The following is a 22,605-nucleotide window of genomic DNA, read 5'->3' as shown; positions in this document are numbered from 1 at the left end:
TGATAAATCCCGGGTTTTTCTTTAAAAAAACCCACTATATTATCAGAATATATGTTAAGAATGGGAAGTTGAGTCATTATCAATAACACTGAAGGTAGCAGGCATTACCTGGGGTACAGACTCTGGTCTATACATAGGCGCTAGGCCAAGGAATTCTTGTTGATTCGTCCGTACACTTTCGTTCTGTGCCGAGTTGCCGGGTTGGAAAGTACTCGGGATTACCCGAAGGTCGTGTGACTTCAATGATTAATTAGCAGGATGCTACTGATGATAATAGTCGTAAATTGATGTAAGGAGGGGTGCAGATGTGTGGGCATCATTGTGAAAAGGTAGACGCAGTAATGTTTGAACTTGAAGAAAGTACAGAAAAAGTGTCTTGATTCATATTCTTATGTGCAAAATGTGTGACACAGGTCTGTATCAACATGTTCTGGTGCACTACAGCTGAAACTGTGTGCCACACACGCACGCACGTTTTAGAATAGGTAACTGCTACTAGGTAACTACCCGTAAGGGCGCAGTCACATAGGTCCTGCGATTGTTGTATGATTTTGATGCCATGGGATTTTCAAGCAGGTTGTGCCAGAACCAACCACCGACAACGATTCAAAACAGCATTTTGTGTACCAAGACAGTTGATACGTACATTTTTGTTCGGCCAAATGACTTTAGTTAGCGATCGTACGGCGATCGCACGAGCTATATGTGACCGCGCCTTAATACGAGATCACAGGAATTCCGCTTTACTCTGTAGCGGGCCTGACGTATGTTTGTTATACGACATCTCTGCAAATAAGTAAATGAACTATAACCTAGGTCATCATTCAGCCTAGTTGGTCATAATCTCCTGCCCGCGAAACAATGTACAAAGACTATGAAATTGCAAGACACAGATGATACAATTAATTGTTATATCTTTTTATTCGTTTTCAATCTTGGAATCCCTGAGCAGCCTGTGAGGACAAAGATGTCATATTGGCCGAAGAAGAACTTTATTGCATGACAATTGTACACGGTACAATGCATGGCAAGAACTATTACACCAAGTACAAAATATAGGTCATCATCATCGGTCGACGTACTTACACACGACAGGGTTATACCGCCCCTTACGGAGTGACATACCCTTTCGTATGGCTAATTAGAAGACGGGGATGTGCAAGGTATCCCATTTGGGTGAATAACGTAAATCACGTACTGTGTGGCTGATACGAGACAGAGGTTCGCCAGGCCTCCATCCTGGTGATTTGCAGTGAATCGCCAACTCCAGACAGCAGGATTTGCACCATCGCACACCGCACGTTTGGTGGGTTCAAGTGCGCGAGGTGTTGCTCTCCCTAAACACAGGACCTTCATTTAACGTTCTATCTGAGGGACAGCCGTAGCCGAAGCTAGGTACTCATTTTCACCTGAGTAAAGTGAGGAAAGCCGCGTAAATTGCCTTTCCCATGGGCACAAGATCGGTGTCACTGCTGGACTTAAACTCGAAACCTCTCAGTCCCGAGCCAAACACGCTGCTGCTTCGCCACGCGATCCCACAAAGTAGAGGTACCGGTGTCGAATAAAGCTTAGCATCCTAGTTAACGTAACAAGGACTAACATGATTCTTTGCATTTGTTGTAGTATTGCAATGGAGTGGGCTAATTAATCATAAGTATCCGTATTCCTTCAAGCAGTCCTTGAAGGAATATTTGCCTATTTTTGCATTATGCGGGTTGTGACATCTAAAGATATATACAAATCTGTTTGTAGCATCGAGTCTATTGAAATCTGTTGTACTTGATTCGAGCGATGTGAATAATTCATTACGTAAAAACGTGTATTTAGAAACATTCCATTATAAAGTAAAATTCATCTTCTTTGGGTTTTGGGCAGAATGGACAGAACCTTTGGTCAGGGGCTACATTGTACATGTATAGTATGTGCCTGTTTCTATATTCAATTTATGGCTACTGATTCTTAACTAGTTATTGCTTTGCAAATGTACGTTTCTTGTTCATAACATTCTTTTGAAGCTGCATGCTTTAGGTGCAAACCTTTGGTATTATTTCTCTGATTAAGATGTTTAAAATTCAATGACAAGTTGGTGGTCATATGTTGTTTAGGAGCTGTAGGGGTATGCATGATATTCCAACCTTCCAAGATTGCCCCTAAAGCTGTGTTCGAATAGGATTTTTATGCAGTTAGTCAATAGGTGACCAATAATCATGCATTAAACTAACGCCACCCGACCAGCTTCAGATATCTTCGCCACGGCAAGCTTTTAAAAAATGCTGTTGTTTACAAACTGTGTTTCTAGTATTACACATGCGCAGGTTTGAAAAAAAACAATGCACGAACTGTTCACAAAGGTAACATTTTCTCTATCTGCAACCATTACAGCTGTAAAAGTGATGCTCGTAGCCAAGGTAAAAGCAAACGTTTTCTTAAAAATCATGTTAGTCATCTTACTAGCAAATTTACAGCTAAGTATTTGTCATACGTGTTTCTTGCTTTACCTTTGTGTTGCTGATATAAAGATAAAATGAATATGGTTTATCTGGGAAAATAAAGTAGTAACTAGTTACAAGGGTAAGAACAGAAATTGTAGCTTGTAAATGTAGTGCTACATTGAACATCTTCACAGTTGTATTTTTTACTTTGAAAATTAAATATATACAAATTTTAAAATGCCAATTTTGTGCATATTTTTACGTAAAAATTCATTCTATCCGATTACGAAGAGTGAAATGGGCAAAGAAATTAGAATCTGGTGTTTCTTCAAGCTGGAGGGATATCTTTCATTGACATTCACAGTTTTTTGTTATTTACATATTTCCTAGAAAAGACGTTCTCACCTAATTAAGGGTGCTTAGTCTCGAATTAAGTCCCAAGATAAACAAGGTTGTACAGCATACAACTCGTCACTATTTACCTTTAGCCAATACACTGATAAAGCTATCTTTTTTCTGAATTACACACTCCCTTTTTAAATTCTTTTAAGACGTATTAAAAGTAACTAGTACGTTTTTGCATCCTATTGTTGACACCGACATGTAATCTATTTTTTGTGTTTATTGACTTAATTTTTAGAATGGTCTTAAGAATTGGTCTAATGGGCAGAGCTTGCTGGGTCTTATTGCATCGCCGCGTTGGCCTTTTTATTGTGTTCTGCACTGTGTTGTTGGTGCTGTGGCAGTTGTCATCTCTTCTCACTGATGTCGATTCACCCCGCTTTGTCAAGTCTTCAAGGTAATACTGAGTAATGAACCTCGATTATTTTATTCACCAAATCAAAGTTGGCAACGATTTTCTTTCTGAGTTTGACTATTTATTAATTTCAAATTGTTCTTACTCCATACTCATAGGTTATCCATTGCAGTCTTGTATCTAAGTAACAAATATTCTTACACCTTTCTATTTTTACCACTAGGTCCGATACAGTAGCGAACAAGAGGAAAAGCAAACCACACATCGTATTCATCTTGGCAGACGATTATGGATGGAATGACATTGGGTACCATGGCTCATTTATACAAACACCTAATCTTGACAGGTAAAAGATTAAGGGAGTTGTGGCACTATGTACATATGGGTTGTAAACGAAGAAATCTTGTGCTGCCTAAAAGGCTATGCTTTTTTTATTTTACATGCTTATGGTCGACCAACAGAATACAACATAAGTTGAAACGAAATCGGTTAAGTCATTTTCCTGTTCATATGGGTATTCACATTTTCTTTTTCTTTTTAATTTCATTTCAATCTTGATTTCAAGTTATATAGTGATTTCAATAGTATTTTTAAGGTCTTTCATACCTTAACAAACAAGAGTTTGTATATATATATATATATATATATATATATATATACTCAATGGTCACCACGTAACAAGGCCATGAAGGCCACTCAAGGTTACGGGTTACATGATTGGAACTGTAACAGCAACTCTTCGCCCTAGGTCAGAAACATCATGATTGAGACCAGCCCAATTGCTCACTATGAGTGAGGACTAACTGACCCAATAGGCGAAGCAGGGGTTACGAGGGCTGCTCGAGAGATACCCTACCCCTATTTTGGCCGGAATGGTTTGATCCGCTCGGGTGGATGTTCGCACATGTGGAGGGTTCTTTAACGTGCTTGGGGTGTTGCTCTCCCCAAACACGGGACTTCCATTTAGCGTCCTATCCGAAGGACGGCCCAAGCCGAAGCTAGGTACTCATTTTCACTTGAGTGAAGTGAGGAAAGTCGTGTAAAGTGCCTTTCCCAAGGGCACAAGATCGGTAACACAGCAGGCGGATTCGAACCCGCAACCTCTCGGTCACGGGCCGAAGAAACTACCACTGCGCTACACGGTCTCACCAATGTGACCATATGACAGGTATTTGAGTCGTACAATGGCAAACACTGCAAATATAAATTTCCCTCATTACTTATGCAAATTAAGTGCCAGTTTGCGTAATTTGCACTTGATTATACACATCTCTGTCTTAGCTACCTACGTACCAAATATCATCTAAATCTGTCATTCCCTTGTCCAGTTATCCTCCTTAGAAGATTTCGAGAAAAACACCCCTGCAGTTCTAGAGCAACCTGCTAGGAGACCCAAAGATACACCACATATTCCTTACGTCACAAGTTATCTACCACCAAAAAATTAAGACCATAGCACATCCAGGTCAAAAGATGCACACAAAAATGGAATTTCTGCTGCAGTACTAAGGTCGCATACCAGGGGCCCAAAATTAACCTTGACCTTTGTTTTCAAAACACCTACCCACGTACCAAATATCATAATAATCAATCAGAGGTTCTCGAGTTATGCTGACCACAAGTATCTGGAAGCACAAACATAAATACAGACACGCAGACACACCAAAAACTATATCACCATTTTTCATGGAGATAAAAACCAATCCATGTAAATAGAAGATCATCATTTAACAGCTGAATCTTTAGTTTGGTAAGGAAAAAAGACATTGAATTTAAGATGTATATGAAAAAAAAACGAATTTCTTCGAGATACGTTTTGCATATTGAAAAATCTCAATCATACAACTTTGCAATATTTGAGGTGTATCAATTTCTCGTATGTTGTTATATGCTTGGTATGTTATGGCCAGTTTCCATTTTCGGCCGTCGGGCGATCCGACTGATACCTCGGTTGATAGGGAACACACCGTGTTGTATTCTATATATATTAAGTCCGTTTGAAGGACCTCGTCTCATTACATATTTGATTATAAGAAAAAAACTTCTTAAAGATACGATAGTAATTTAAACATGATAAAGAAAATTTCAAAAGGTAAGAAAATGTATTTTTGACCCATAGAGAATAAATTATTGCCCCCTGTAATAGGCTGGCATCAGAGGGAGTGAAGTTAGAGAACTACTATGTCCAGCCTATATGTAGCCCATCAAGGGAGCAGCTTATGACGGGTAGATATCAGGTAGGCTGATTCCTCTTGTCTTTAGAGGCCATTTATAAAAGTCTTCAATAGATGGATATAGAATTACAAACGATAAATGCATTGACGTTGTTAATGTATATGTTCTTTACAATAGAATATGTGCATTTTTTCTTATGCTTCTTTTTTCGTCATTTTGACGTCGTTGCGTTAGCTTCTGACAAAAGAAGTCTTATAACGCATAAATATTGATAAGAAGCCTTTATTGGTAATTTTTTGAGTGAGGTATCTAGGTATTATGGGAATTCCCTGTTTTGGCAAAAGAAAATCAATTAATGACGCCATAATTACGTCATATTACGTCACAAAGATATGAAAGTTCAGGAATTATGAAACTCGACGAGCATAACACCCCCTGCAAATTTGGTAAGCCGTTTTGAAAATACGAAGGGGGGGGGGGGATGAGCCAGAATTCGTAGAAAATAATAATTCTGCACTTGCTGTTATATTCTTGTAGCATACCACAAAATCTTGTAATACCTACGTTTATTGTTCCCATTGATACAATAAAATATTCCGTCATGAATACAAGTTTTAGATATTATGTAAACATTATTCTCTTAATATATAAAATTCATGCAGTACGTCATTTAAGCGTTAGAAGAGTTTGAAAGGACCGTTATTAGAATTCCCTTCGTCCTCGATTGGAAAAAAAATGTCTGGTCAAAAAGATCAGGCTGAATAAGATCTTAAGAATTCTTTAAAGATGAAAACGTCATATCGAAACAGTAGTAATTTCTTATTTTCAGATTCACTATGGACTGCAGCATAGTGTGATAACACATGACCGCCCTCATGGTCTCCCATTGGATGAAGTGACTCTGCCTCAAAAGCTCAAAGACAATGGGTACTCCACACACCTAGTCGGCAAATGGCATCTGGGCTTCTTTAGACGAGAATATTTACCATTGAGACGAGGCTTTGATACTTTTTATGGTAAGTCTCAACCTTTGGAATATTATTTAACATAAATAACAGAAAACAACTAATATAGAACAACACTTACCGACAACAAATACCACAAGCGTTCGCAGAACTCAACCTTCGTGAAATGGGCGAGGGTGTGGTGGTTTGACGGTGTTTTTTATTATAGACATCTCAGGGTCTAGGCTAACAGTGTATGATACGTCCGATTGGCAAAATTGTCCGGAATTCTACAGGATTTTTCCGCGCCTATGTAGTTGCATCATCCCGTTGGAGTGGAATAATTTGGGTTCACAGATTGTCATGGTATTTGGAATGCAGATAGTTTTTGTTATGAACTGTGAGCGAGCGAATGAGTGAGATAGCTCTGGAGATGCCTTACATAATCAAATTTTATTATACAAGTCATGGGCTAATTTGCATAGATAATTAGGACAGTTTAAAAGCCTACTTCATGTCATAATAGCAGATACTCAAACATAAGACACATGTAACAAACAAAGAGAGAAATATTAGCCTAACTGAGTATGTTCGATTGGGCCACAGCAAGTAAATTTTATGGATGACATCCGCGCGCGCATTAATGTTCGCCTGATTTCAGGAAAAAAAAAAACAAGAATTTTTTTTTCTGCAAGGACCGTCAACATGACGATAAAGTACCAAAATGAGGAAATATATTTTGTTGTAGCCTAATGATTGTACTTGCACAAGTGACACTTGCGAGGTACCCAAGACTGTAGTTGCAGAAATAAAACTTATTGGATATATGGAAGCTATGAGTGTGCTTACCAACTTTGTTGATGATGCCAGTCTACCACACTATATAGTGTCACTTTTACCACACCAGTACATGTCTTAAAAACAGGAATGAATGCCTTGTTGCCTCTGATGCCATGTTTTGTCCCTTTAATTCTTTTTACAACAGTGGTCACAACTTTATGGTGCCTATATTTGAAAATGTAGCCATCTTGTTTGTTTCTACCTATCTTGTTTTTTTTCGTCCGATCGCACGTTTTTTGAAGTCTGTAGAGGATGTCATCCATAAAATTTACTTGCTGTGGCCTTGGTAAAAATTCCCGGAATTTACAACAAGTCTTACGCACGTGCGTGATTGAATCATTCCTTTTGAGGGTAATAACACGGGAAGGGTTGACGGATCGCCATGCTTTTTGATCTCTAGGTAACTTGGGGGATGCCTTCTATAATCAGGTATTTTATGCAAACCAGGGGCTAGTTTGCACAATTAATCAATCCGCAGCATTTCATAACAGGACAGTCAAACGTACATGTATTGCATTTGTAACTGGAAAAAAAAAGAGATATTTATAGATATATATATAGAGAGAGATATCAAATATGCAAATTGCTACCTAGCTCAGCAATGTAGTACGTTATACACTTCCAACGTGAATAATGGACTATCGAGATAAAACATGTCAATATTGGCGGCTTAATACATTGCATGGACGTTTCCATAAAGTAATATAGTTTTCTTGTACAACCCCTTTAAGTATAATATACAACTGCTGCAATACAGATAATTATTTTCGACTTGTTGCTTGCAACAATGATCATGTACCATTCTTTGTTTCACAATGCAGTCCACTACATTGTGTATCCCATATGTCTAATGTACAATCCCTATAAACAATCTCATTAATGACTACAAGTTACTGTGAAAAACAAACCCTGCTTTTTTCAACAATATATTGTACCGGTAGTAACTGTTACATGTACAACCCTTTTAAAACTTATAATATATGCCCCTGTATACAATATCATCATTGCTCTTATTCTTGGTGTACAGATTATCAAATCTTATGGGAAACACGTACACCCCACCATGCATAATGTACTGTCCCTATAGTACCATTTTTTGTTGACTTTTGGGGTCACTTCCTGTGGAGACGGGGTAAGTGCAGCGTGGTAGCAGCATGACGTAATACCACCTAAATATAGCACGATTGCGTAATACCCACTCAGGGCCACTGTAAAACCCATTTTTCACGTACAAACATCCCCTGCAAAACCGTCAGAAGCCACTAGACGAAAAAACACCTCGTACGTTTCTTCTCCTTCTCAAGAACTACCCACATACGAAATATCAGATCAATCTGTCATGGTCTTACGATGCTGGACTGTTCACAGACATGCCTTATATGAGGTTTCTACAGATACCTATTGTATCATGCAAATTACCACTTGATTTGCATAACAAGTATACAATTATGTACATTATTACGTAAGCTATCTGCATACCTACAGTCATTAAGATCCATCAACCCCTGCTTTCATTATTCCTTCTCAAAACCTAAAACAAGTATTAATCTCACCGCCCCTGCGAAACCCCTAGGTGGCCAAAACGTACACACCTTACTATGCTTTTACACAGCTACCTACCACTTACAAATCATCACCCAAACAAGTCCCAAACAAAAAATAGCAAAACCGGAAGTTCCGCTGCAGTACCATAACACGCCGCCAGAGCGCCCTGCCGTAAAGCAATTCCTAATCCTACCCACATACCAAATATCAAAACAATTCATCCACACGTTCCCCAGTTATCAGGCTGACAAACGACCCACTGACATAAAAACAGCACTGACTACAAACCTTCGTTTCACGAAGGAATAATCGATGATATGCCGCATGGCCTTAGGGAAAGGGATTGTAGCTTATATGGTCTTAAATATTACTAAGAAAAGGAAATCTAAAATAATGTTAAACTTCATCTGATAATATCTTATTTTTTAATCGTTAAGTTCTGTTTTGTTCTCAAATGGGGGGGGGGGGGGCTCGTCTCTAAATCACATGAAGTAGATTTCTAGCGAGGTCAATGATGTCGGTTCTTTCAGATGCAGAGTAACTATTAACGATAAACCGGTGGCACGCGAGGGGCAGGGAGGAATATTTCACACCTATTTTCCGCCGATTACTGGCTGTTAGCTAACGGCGATACATTACAAAGGATAATTTTTTGTGAGCTGCTCCCTTCAAATGCTGGTTATATGGCATGGAAGGACGGACTGAAGAATCAACAGACAACACGACTTGAGTACATCACACACGACTTGAGTACATGACAACTTACTACATCATCAGAGGCGTTTGTTTTACCTTGTTTCAAGGTCCAAGCTGTGAGTTTTAGAACTACTATGGGACGAACGAACTCTTTTTTTATGTTTTACCAACGATGCATAACGTGTCATGCAAAACTTTACAAGCACTAGCCATCGTTGAGTGCATGCATGTATATGCAAAGGACATTGTCAAAATTCATTTTAATAGTTTGCTAGTGAAGTAGAGCATGAATAAATTATGAATCGTGTTTACACAGTTAGGTGACGGGCGTATTCAAATGCTGGAATTGGGTTTGCATCACATAGAAGCAACCTTTCAAATATGTACACGTCTTTGTCAAAGTTACAAATATATTTAGATTTGATTTCCCTCCATTTTTTTAAATCGGCCAGTTCCTGGAGAGCTTGCTCTTGTTGGGAAATATTGGGTCAACTCCACAAAATCAACTTCGTCGGGATCCGTTCTTTCACGTGAATGCGTAGCGACCGCTCCATTAGCGCGAGCGCAACACTATTAAACGTGTAAAACCTCACATTTAGTACTACAGTCCCTCCGCGTTTTGATCATCGAACTTTCAAAGTCAAATATTTTCAAGCTGATCGATCTAGACGTACGGAAGAAATTCAAAACAGCAACTCAAATGCGCTTGGGTTGAGTTTAGGACATTTACATGAAACTAGGGGTATACAATGGGTGCGATTAGCCCGTAACTAGGCAGCCATTGGCTTATTGTCGACGGCTGTCAGTGACTCTGTTGGCTTAAAGCGGCCATTGGCCTGGAATAAAGTAGTATTCTATACATCGATCGTAACTTTTGATTGCTCGGTTGCACTACGATGAAACTTCACACAGTTTTAGTACTACTTTAAACACATTGAGTACTTGTGTTTTTTTTCTACATGCCGGATTTTGGGTTAGAAGTAAACATTTTGGTAAAAAAAGTGTTGTTTATTTCATTAGTCTAGTCCCAGCTGGAAACAAGACTTTCAATTATGATCTTCCAAAGGATGAAAGACAACTTATCATTTTTATCCGAAGTTTTTTTGTTTTAAATGAGGATTATATTGTTTTTTTGTGGCCGAAAAAATCAGAAACGACTTTTTTTTTCAATTTGTCGTTGAAAATGCACCATAGTCAAAAACATTAAATGATAACACAAAATAACCTCGGACAATTTTGATAAGAAAGGGATAATAGGTATATCTTGAGTACAAAAAAGATCAGTACTCTTATTTTGAGCTGGGACTAAAGCCGTAAATGTCAAACTTGACCGCACAGACACCCACCAAGGATAAAGCTTCCTTACGGTGCCTGTTTACGTTGAAAAGTCGCAGATAACCACAGGTTCGAACGCGCGTTCGGTTTGAATTATGTAATGGAACGCTAACATCATTGAACACGTGTTCGAATTCGGCTGGTCAAGAGAACACGCGCCCGAACTCGGGGGTGGGGGTGGGGGCGGGGGTGGTACTCCATTTGGACACCCAGGCGTAATTTTTTTTTGCTAACAGAATTCAGAAGTTTCGGGTCGTTAGAGGCAGAGACAACTTTCATGTCGTATAAACTTGAACAGCTCACGCTAGAGCCACCATATATTGTGAGTTTTCTTAAAATATAATTGGCAATAATTTTACGAATTTGAAACATTTACATTTTTTCTTCTCGCCATGCCAATGGTTGGGAAATATCGCTAATTTCGGTTAGAAGAATGTATGTTTTAAGGTGCAGTTGCCATACTACTACTATTTTTATACAAAATAAAATATCAGTCCGTCAAAAAATATATTTCGTTATCAAATATGGTTGAATATCAATAATTTGATGACATTATCAGCCGGCTAGCCAAAATCCAAGATGAAGGAACATTGGCATCGAACAGATCAAGAATCAATAGCTTATTATACCTTACAATATGTGACCACCTCGTACTTTATCGTGAAATTACGTTACAATGAATATATTTAGTTGTTCTTTTTTTTTTGGGGGGGGGGGGTCCATTGCGGTTTGCAATTATTTCAAGAGGACTAAAATTCAAGGTCATGGATATAATATTGTTTGCGGCACCATTTATATAACGTTTTAGTCTTATCTGTTTATTTAGAACGAAATTAAATAGTCACATCTTTGATATTAATAAGGACTGTTGACGGGGCAAGGTTGTCAAGTCTTAATTAACGAGGAAATAACTACCATGTTCTCTTATCTATTAGGTTTTTTAACAGGTGGTGAAGACTACTGGTCCCACAGACGGCCTAACATTTATTCAACGGATGCTTCAGAGTATCATGGGTTGGACCTGAGAGACCAAGATAAACCAGTCCTCGATCAGAATGGAACATATTCAACTCACTTATTCCAAAGGAAGGCAATCGACATTATTGCTCACCATGACCGAAATAAGGTTTTGTTTTAATTATTTGCCTATATCAAGTAATGAAAATCTATAGTTCGGCGGATTTCGGCGACTTCGTAGCTCCATGAAACATTTGGAGCATTTGTAGAAGTTATGAATCTGACTTCCACATCTATATGATTTAAGCACATTGAAGTTCAATATTGGCTTAAACATGCCACAAGTAGAGAAATGCTTTAATCTACCATTAATTTGCCACTTACGCATTAATTCTGCAAAACATGTCCTCATTTGCATCTTTTGTATCTTTTAACGCTGCGATGGTGCATAACGTATGTTACGTTACTAATTCTAGTTTTAAAAAAAACGGAAAAAACATGTATGTAATTGTTAATATCTTAACCAAAGCTACCTGCATACATAAAATAATAAAAAAATGCCCTTACAGTTCAGAAAAAAATTAGGGGGCTATTGAAATTTAAGTTTAGCTGCAGCACCAACGCAAACTGCCAGGTGGCCGAAATTGTACAGTTGTCAGGTTCTTCATACCAAACCAACAAATGATGTATAGTCAGGTCATTTTTAGTAATCTTTTTGATATACAAACAGACAGACACGCACACATAAAAACACACAGACGAACACACAAAGACACACACTCAAGCGCTTTTTAAAATTCCTTAATGTTCTCTCTCCAACAGCCTATGTTTCTATACCTATCATTTCAAGCGGTACATGCACCTCTTCAAGTACCAGACGAATATGTTGAAAAATACAAGGACGTACAACACATTCTAATTAAAAAATATGCCGCCATGGTAACGGCGATGGACGAGGCGGTCGGGAATGTCACAGACGCCTTAAAAGATAGCGGACTATGGGATAACACCGTGCTGATATTTTCTACTGGTGAGTAATGGGGATAGGAATAGGAATAGAAATAGGCTTGAATCCTAGGCATGAGAGATATGTATGTTCACTTGCAGTAGATAGAAACTTCAAACTCACCACTTGCAGTAAATTAAAACCTCAAACTCACGGCACCGCGGTTTGACAAAAGTTCAAATTAATTCTGATATTTTTTTCTTAGTAACTGTAACCAGAAGAACATGTTTTGTTTGTTATTGTATTTATTGTAACAATTTGTTGCCCTGTAATCCCTCAATATGGTTTTCTAGCAAAGGCATTATATATCCCATATAAACTAGAAGACGCATGTATTTATAAAATACTGGTAAGTAATGTTGTACTAGCTAAAAGTGGATCTGAGTCAAGTCAAGTCAAGACGCCTTTGTTTTTAGGACGTATAATTGGCCAAATAATTCGCGCTAATAAGCTATTTATTTAGCTGCGATGTAGAAATGTACGGGATAGGTGCCAAAGAAAAAAGAGCTTACATCTTGACCTTCTTTATCGTATTTCGTATATGGAATCATGAATAGATATGGATAATTGCAACCAAGGCACAGCATGAGAACCTCGTTTTTACATTAAGTAGTTTACTATGTTTTTCCCCAGATAATGGTGCAAGAAGAAGCGCCGGTAGTAATTGGCCATTACGAGGCTGGAAGAATACTTTGTGGGAGGGAGGAATCCGCGGTGTCTGCTTCGTCACCAGCAATCTTCTAGAGAGAAAGGGAACAAAAAGTGATGCTCTTATTCACATCTCTGATTGGTTCCCAACACTTATATACCTTTCACATGGGTCTACTCACGACACAAAGCCTTTGGATGGGTTTGATGTTTGGGACTCAATAAGGTAAAAAAAATGTGTATCATAGGTAAAAATGTGTACACTTTGTTATTTGCATTATATTACCCTACCCAGACTGGGCCTTTTTCGGCGTTCCCTGGACTTGGGGTTGGGGGTGTTGGGCTCATCCCCCCCCCCATTTGTAATTTCAAAACGGCTTACTGTACAATCTGAAATTTTAAAGGGCTGATATGGTCGTCAAGTTTAATACTTCATGACGTAATATGACGTAATTATGACGTCATTTATTGTTTTTTGGTAAATCTGGAAATTCCCCCAGTACCTAAATATTGCACCCAGAAAAGTCGCCATACCAATATTGAAGTGTTGTAAGACTTTTAATGTCAAAATGACGTCATTAATTTACGTTATCTGTAGTTTAGGTATCAGCCATCTTGTATTATCAACCCTAAATGTCCAGAGATACATTTTCTTTCAACATATAATGCTAAACCCCCATGAAAATCGATTAAAAACGTTTACAGGGATGTTTTCTGTCAGAAAATAGCGAATAGTAATGACATTCGAGTAAAAATAAGCCGAGTATACTTGTCGGCTATCTTGGATTTTGACGAATTAGGTCATCACAGTTGCATAATTCATCAAATTCAATGTCAAATTAAGATATGTTTAATACTAAAGATATAGAAAAAGGAGTAAAGTTTAGCAAGAAAATCTTAAATCTCATTGTTTAAACCAAAATAAGAGGGGTTTTATATGCTTTATGGAGACCCGTTGCCATGGCAACATGAAAATTGAAGAAAAATATGAAGCTATTTATTGTAAATTGTTGCCAACAATATTTTAGGAAAAGTCATCAAGTTTGGTTGTTCTAGCATAAGCCGTTTGGGAGCTATACGGCGTCAAAGTTTTCGCAGGCACTTTTAGCCCCCCCCCCCCACCCGTCTGGATAGCGTTAAATTATATATGGTTGAACGATGACTCAATGGCATCCGATAAAAAGAAAAATGCTTTTTTAATAGGCTGACTATACGGACATTGTATACGGTCATAGGTGGGAATAAAATGGTGGAGGTATGTCATTATAGTTTTTTAAATACGTAATTGCTGAAATTTCTTAGAGTGGCTTCACTGGTACTTCATGACTCTGTGCAACTAAACAGGTAGGATACCTTATTATACGAAGTGTACCGATGATCCCGTTCATGAGTTTGAGTATTCATGCGCCAACATTGCGGGTAATATGTGAGAGTTGGGGCATAAAATACAAACCTGAAATTGTAATACTGAATATACATAATTTATTTCTTGTTCGTTTCTTCGTCATGCATATCTTAATAGACTTTATTTTTTGGTCCAAACAAAAGTAAAATTGGTGGCAGCAGAAATTCGCAACTAAGTAACTTCCTCCCATCTGCGGATAATCCAAAGAAAGTTCTGTACGTGGCTGAAGTTCCGATCTCTAGAGATGTTTAAGTCTGGAAGATTCCCAAAACCATCCGATCTTTAACAATCCTCAAAACGTACATTCCTTTTCAAAGCAATTGCATTGTGTTTAATAAATAGTAATGACACTCTATGTATTTTTAGCACGGGGGCAAAATCCCCGAGAGAGGAGATCCTTCTCAACATTGACCCTCTGAAGTGCAAGATGGGATTTACCTGCGCTTCTGGCGGTGGCAACTTTAACACGTTGACGTATGCCGCCATTAGGTCAAGAGACTGGAAGTTATTGACAGGTTTTCAAGGTTTGTGGTAAAGTAAATTCAAACGGCTTGGGTTACACTGAACAAGTTTGCACGAGGTAATGTAAACTTATACTTGTATCATTTATTATAAGCTTAAACGATACACTTAACCCTATGCAGACCAGGGGGGGACTAAAAGTGACTCCTAGTATCATAGGCAACCAAAATAACTTGACATGATCCACTGCCTGAATGTGTTATTATTGTTATTATTATTACCATTATTATATTAAGTTATCTTGAGTTATTTGTATTGTAAATAGTTGACACCTGACATTTAGTTATGTAAGTTTGACCTTTGATTTCAATTTTGATTCAGTTGTTTTGATTTTGTGTTATTTTATGTATTGAAAAACGCCAGTAGGCGATGTTTTTTCCTGGATAAATAAATAAATAAAATAAAATAAAATAAACATTACAGAAGCAATGAATTAGCAATCATTGACAACAGCAGTTGTAGATTAGGCAATAATAAATGTAAGTACAATTTTTGGTTTGAAAAATGTAGTTGAACTTTATTCAACAGTGCTTGAATTATACTTTTTTCTATTGCAGACCAGGGTGGCTGGAAGCACAGAAAAACATCCGGAAACCACTTTGAAAAACCAACGGACTCTCCGAACAAACACCTTTGGCTTTTCAATATCAAAAACGACCCGCAAGAGAGAACGGATCTGTCAGAAAAGTACCCGGATGTCGTACAAGACCTTCTGATGAAGTTGAAGACCTACAATAGGACAGCCGTTCCTCCATTCTGGCCTCCACGTGACCTGAGGGCAAATCCTGCTCTACATGGAGATGTTTTTGGACCTTGGCTATAAGAGAAATTCAAACGAGCTTTTGCCTTATTCATCTGGCCATAATCTTGTGATTTTACGATAGGAATATTCTGTATAGAGAATGTTTTGCTGATGAAGTTGATTTATTTTGTCTTAAAAAACCCAAGACGGTACAATAAAATCACCTAATAAATTCGACTTGTCTGCAGTCTGCAACAGGCTCTCATACAATTTTCAAACTACTTGTAAATCAGGTAATGAAAACTGAGCAGGCGTAATATATAACTTTTCGTGAAATTGTGCCTTGAGGGAGTTATACCTCTTCAAAATTACAAACAGCTGTATTTCTATCATTTCTTGGCAACGCCTTGTCTTATAGTAATAGTGTGCGTCCGTTTGTCAAGTATTTCCAGAATTATTCAGGTACGTCTGAAATTTTCCACGCGTGCGTAGTAGAATTAACTGAGTATTCAATGCAAATTTGATTGAAAGTAGCTTTCAGGTGATTGATTTATTCTCTGCTGCGTGTCTAAGAAACACATGTACCGTTTTTGCCAATTTGCTTCCTTCAGCGCAGGAAACAATGTCATATTTTATATCTGTTCATTGCAAATGCCAGTTGACGTTACAGATTTTAATACCCCTTATGTTTCTGATAAGAATGTACTAAAAATGCTACGGAGTATTTGAACAAAACAAAAAGTTACTGTAGCTTTTCCTACTTTTTCTTTACGTTGTTAGTTCAATCAACCCTATAGCATTGCATACCAATATTCAGGAAGAGATTCTGCGACATCAGCATGATGTATAAGCATGATGTATAAAAATTGTGATCTTCTAACAAACAGATGGGCACAGACAGTTGGTCATGCCTCTGTGTTCTATTAGCCTGGCTTCCCAGTGGGGGGACAGTTGACAGTTTCGAGTACACTACAGTAGATTATTTTTCTGCACAAGGTTTCTTGCAGTTTTGAAAAGAATATGACCTCAGCTTGTTGATACCTTACAAAATAGACTTTGTTTATGATTTTATGCTATTTTAGAATGATTAGATATGGTAATTTCCAAAGAAGAGGAAATTGACTGTGCTCTTATCTCCAGTCTGCCATGTTTGTTGTGCTAACTGATTACCCCACCCCGGGGGACCTACTGGTGGCAAGCATGCTGTTATTGAGAAACAGGAGGGTCTAACTCGGGAGGTCAACAGGTTACAGCGTGCCTCGAGTGGAATGTTTTGTAGGCTAATCCTTTATGTTGCAAATGTGAAATAATGACACAAAAGTGTCAAAAAATGGTAGTAAATCTGAGATTTCTTAGTTCTAAAATATTTCGAATTTGAGCGAAAAAAATCCGTAGCATACCTTTAAAGAAACTGGGCACAAAAGGAAAACTTGTGTAATTTTCTTTCCAATGATATCAAACTCATTATCGTTTTTCATTTACGGAATACGCACTAGGCCTGCTTACGTGAGTGGGTCACACAAAAAATTGCCAAACTTTTACCGCTTCTGTTCAACAATGATTCAATCAATCGTTATCACGTCACGTTTGTTATACAGAACATTCAAGTTTATCTTTAACACACCTGGAGTATGTGATGATCGTTAACTCATAGGACGAGCACCATGTCTGCTTGACGTACAGGGGGTCACAAAATAAATTACCCTACCAGCACTCCATTCGGCTCATTTTCTTCCGTTCGTATTTGTTTGTAAATAAAGGCAAGTTGAATGAACAGGACATTTCAGTCAAAGCCAATGCCACTATTTATTCAATCAATCAATTTAACTAAGAGGTGTTCAATCGAGTCCTAGCCATTAGCCGTAGGAAGGCTATTCCATACCAAGACTGTAATCCGGGTAGTCTGCAATGATCCTTGGTTTTCATGGTCATCTTTTCTTATTTTTTATGCTTTTTTTGTAGCATAAATGCTTTATATGACTAAACTACATGTAGTTTTTGTTTTGAACGTTTCAAAACTGTTGCTGATATTTCTCTTAGACACAAGAGATATGAAAATATTGATATCAATTCATGAACATGCAACTTGAACATGTTGGCAGTAGCCCCTATACTTCAGGTCAAATCCAAGTTGATCCTGATATACTGATGCCATATGACAGGCTATGTTTATTATGTTAATAAGGACAAGTTGCCAATTGTATATCAAGTGGATCATTTTAATCATAAATATCCTGCCTACATATGTCAGAAACAAATGCTGATTTACAACAATAAATGTGTGTCCACAAAAGTTATCTCTGCCTGTTTTTGAAAATTACACAGAAATGTAATTGTTTACTCTAGTATTTTAATAATATACATGTATCTTTTGCTGTATATTTAGTTCAAAGGAATATGAAAATAACGATACTTAACATGTTGAAGGTTTCTATTTGGTCTGTTGTATAAACCATGGATAGGTAGATAAATTTATACAGGTGAGGTAGACAGATGTCCATATTTGGTTGTAATGCACCTGTTATAGTGCAAATAATGTGGAAACTGTGTAACACTGTTATCAATATTGTTTTATTTTAGCACCTAAAGCCTCAGCCTAATTCTAAATTGAACCCCAAGCTTAACAAGAACGGATAACCCTAACAGTAAAAAAGTTAGTAGAATATAAATCTATAGATCACTCTCCGGTTTAACGTCAGATCAACAAATCAACTTAGCAATTAAACATGTGGTGGCGAAATATCCTAACAGGAAAATGTCCTATGTAATTAGTCCCATCTTTAGGGGGATAGGTCTGTCTTATTTTGGTGTCTGCACAGCCTGGAACCATGCAACGCACTGCTCTCCCAAGATGATTCTTGTGCACCCAGCACGTAAACTGTCCGTACGCTGGGAGGACAAAAATGCATGCAAATTGTAATGTTATCCTTTTTTCTGTAATAAAAGATTGCAACAAGTACATTACTTGCCATTCTGTTGCCAAATCTGGTTATTTTCCGATATTAGTATTGCCCTAACAGCCCCCCTCCAAACATTTCCAACTTTTCACATTAAATTGGTGGCACAAGTAATTACAAAACGGTTAATTTTTTCACACAAAAAGTACCGGGAACGAGGTTTGAAAACTTGTAGGTGCACAACATATCAGGTAATATACTATAGTGAAAAAAATAGTAATGGTTACTAAAAATTTTTAGTATGATTCATACTTCCTAAGTTTAGAGTGGTGCAGGTAAACTTTGTCTGGTGCAGGTTATTTTCAATGTTACCTGCATTGGTGCAGGTATGAAAAAACACAGTATTTCCAGTCCTGCTACTAGAATTATATACAGCCAGCATACAAGAAGGTCAAAAAATCGACCACATGTGACTATGTTTCCGTGAGCTCACCATGGCGACCTCACACACAGATCTTGAAAAATAAATAGAACAGAAAAACAAGAACAAAATCTAAATTTACCTATTTCTCAATGGCTCCCTGACACCTTCCAGTCCAAGCCGTTTTGTCACTGTAAATATGTAAGTGCAGTTTTTAGTGCAGACCTCATGAGACAGATGGGATGGAATTTCTCGTGTAGCTTCACGCATTTCAGCTGGATACTGATGTCATCATACATCGTACATACGTCAATGTAAGCTAAGGATGTGGTAATAAAAATTCCTAAAGTGTAATTATAAGTTGGTTAGATTTAGATTCTAGTTGTAACTTTAAGAAGGAACAGCATGATCTGAGAAAAATATTATAAGAAAATGTTAACCACCTCACTGACTTTCTCTTATTTTCTCACACAAAGACTAATTTTCTTCTGCAAAGAATGAATAAGAATTGCATTTTTGTAGCGTAGTCATTTAGAAAAATCACACAGGTGACCCTCATGTTCGGAATGGCTTCCTCCTTTAGACCAATCTATGTTTGGGCAGTTTAGATCACCCATCAGTACTACTTGGTTGTACTCTTTTTAGGCACAGCTAAGAATAAAAAGCAGATTAGCATTAAAGTTAGAAAGGTCACCACTCGGTGGCCTATAATACACAATAAAACATTTTCTAACTGATTTGTGGGATGATTGTCTCAAATTAGAACCACGTCCATGGGCTCAAGGTCCTCTTTTTTCTGTGAATGTTTGATTTAACAGCTAACAGTACACCGCCACCTGTCACCCCAGGCTTGTCGACGCTTCTGTCTTTCCGATGAACAATGTAATCCTGGGGCAGAGGCTCCTGGTCGGCTACACACGGGGCTAGCTAGGTTTTCAGTCTTCCATACGATGTCAGGTTAGCAGATAGCTACAGATTTTTTGAAAGCGTACGAGTTTGTTGTATTTCTTGCTAACTGGCATGACAATGCGGGCGTTTGAATATAATACATTGAGACAGCAATACCCTGTGCTATTTCCTTTTTCCATTTACAGATTTAGTACTACTACCAGTTTGGCTGCTAGTTATGCTTTCAACATTATTTTGAAAAAAGTGGAATTGGAAACAACAGGACTAATTTAGACATCATTTCAAAGACTATCACATGTTTAGTCAGTCTAGAGAGTCTTGCTTGGCCCGTTGCTACTTTCCCACCGAGAGTCTGGATTCCTTGTGATTGTTTAGTCTGTTCGTGGCGCAGTAGCGGATATTAACACAGGTACTGGTTGAATCAGGAGGTTTCGAAATTACTTAACTGGATGATGGAAAAGTGACCCGGAATCGTTCTGCATTCTTTTTTTTAGGTGTCGGATGTGGCTGGTCTCAAGCGTTAAAGGGTATCATATCAACTGAGTCTTGGGTTTGGAGACTAAACCCAGTGGAATCATCCGGGTCAGCAGATCCTCTATGATACCGAGTTGCATTTCGCTCGGTTAGACGGGTATATCCACTCCAGGCATCATGGAAATATAAACAAAGGTTGTCTTCAGCTTTTAGCCAATTTCTTCACAGACGACTCGCCAGATCGTGAGGTTGTCCCCATAGACTTTGAGATTAGCTTTGTCGATGTTTTCCTGGGCAATAAGATCTGTTATCAACTAAAAGGAACAATTTGGATGTTTTACTCGTCCCAATGTTTGAGTCGTATTGTAACCACACATTCTCTGACTGTAACCCCGAATCATTTCGTAGACTTCGTTTTGTGTCTGTGAAGCCAATAGTAAGGTCTGTATCTAGATTGAGACGCTTGAAGTCATTTTTGTCTTGTTACACCACCAAGTAATTCCTACCATTCGTGTCCATGCGTAAATGATTAGGTACCTCTATTTCTTTCGATACTAAGGATAATGAGTGTTGTCAGGAGAAGAACTTTGTCATTGACATGGTCCAGCCCGATCAAAGATTTCAGAAGATGGGCAAACTGTCAACTTGTATCGGTTTAAAATCGTTTTCTCAAAGCATCGTTAAATGCCAACTTTTCGTGTTCTTGGCAGATACAAGGGTCTTTTATTAAAAAAAACATAAATAGTTTAGGCCGTCATTTTTTTGTTAAAAGGTCGACGAATTATTAGTCAAATACTTCGCAATGGGACCGCGGATGTCATACCATAGTTTTGACATTTTTCTTACTTTTTATAGCTTTATTTTATCAACAATGTAACTTATTGTATCTTTTGAAATGTCTTTTTAGATTTAACCCTATCCAGACTGGGGGGGGGGGGGGGGGGGCTAAAAGTGCCCGCGCCAACTTTGACCTCCTATAGCTCCCAAACGGCTTGTGCTAGAACAGCCAAACTTGGTGAGTTTTCCTAAAACATTGTTGGCAACAATTTTTAAAAAATTGGGTAAGTTTGTGATTTTTCGTGTTGCCATGGCAACGGGTTTCTGAAAAGCACATTTTACAAAAATCACTAATTTTGGTTTAAACAGTGGGATTTTAAGATTTTCTTGCTAAACTAAACTTCTTTTCATATATCTCTAATATCCAACACATCTTAGTTAAACATTTATAATTAAATATGCATAAATTATGCTAATGAGATGACGTAATTGGTCAAAATCCAAGATGGCCGACAATATCATGATTTAAAGTTTAACAAGCTTATTTTCACTCAGGTTTCATCACTACGTGGTATTTTCATACAGAAAACATTCATGTGAACGTTTTTAATCAATTTCCATGGGGTTTTAGCGTTATATGTTGAAAAAAATGTATCTTGAAAAATTTAAGGTTCATAATCCAAGATGGCGGATAGCTAAACTACAGATGACGTCATTATATGACGTCATTTTGACGTCGTTGCGTCGGGTTTTGACAACAGAAGTCTTATAACACTTAAATATTAATAAGAAACCTTCATTGGTAACTTTTTGAGTGAGGTATTTAGGTATTATGGGAATTCCCCGTTTTAGCCAAAAATATCAATTAATGACGTCATAATTACGTCATTTTACGTCATAATGATTTAAAAATCTCAGGAATTATAAAACTCGATGAGCACGATCCCTCCTGCAAATTTGGTGATCGTACAGTAAGCCGTTTTGAAAATACGAAGTGGGGGGGTCAAATGAGCAACCCCCCCCCCCCCCCCCTTTTTAGGGGAAGGGAGGTCCCAAAAAAAAAAGGGTTTTACTGAAAAGTCCCTGGCCCCCGGTTTTTAAAAATTGGTTTTTTTTTAAAGGG

General features: G+C 37.8%; 2 protein-coding genes across 3 annotated transcripts in view; both read left to right on the top strand.

Annotated features, from left to right (window-relative positions):
* Positions 1–22,605, top strand: part of LOC118410961 (homeobox-containing protein 1-like) — a 1,064,572-nt gene that overhangs the window by 119,064 nt on the left and 922,903 nt on the right. The gene's annotated exons all lie outside the window — the stretch shown is intronic.
* LOC118410754 (arylsulfatase B-like) lies at positions 2,318–17,717 on the top strand. 2 transcript variants are annotated; one of them, XM_035812544.1, is made up of 10 exons: positions 2,318–2,408; positions 3,073–3,231; positions 3,413–3,535; positions 5,336–5,426; positions 6,194–6,380; positions 11,672–11,850; positions 12,504–12,711; positions 13,321–13,561; positions 15,107–15,264; positions 15,820–17,717. In XM_035812544.1, the coding sequence occupies exons 2-10, from the start codon at positions 3,074–3,076 to the stop codon at positions 16,083–16,085; spliced, it is 1,611 nt and encodes a 536-aa protein (XP_035668437.1). In that variant the 5' UTR covers positions 2,318–2,408; position 3,073; the 3' UTR covers positions 16,086–17,717. The 2 variants fall into 2 exon arrangements, with proteins under 2 accessions (XP_035668437.1, XP_035668426.1); XM_035812533.1 differs by having other exon boundaries at positions 11,660–11,850.

Source organism: Branchiostoma floridae, chromosome 1, assembly GCF_000003815.2.
Source record: "Branchiostoma floridae strain S238N-H82 chromosome 1, Bfl_VNyyK, whole genome shotgun sequence".
Taxonomy (NCBI): domain Eukaryota; kingdom Metazoa; phylum Chordata; class Leptocardii; order Amphioxiformes; family Branchiostomatidae; genus Branchiostoma; species Branchiostoma floridae.
The sequence above is the reverse complement of the archived record's forward strand: the minus strand, read 5'-3'. Positions and strand labels throughout refer to the sequence as shown.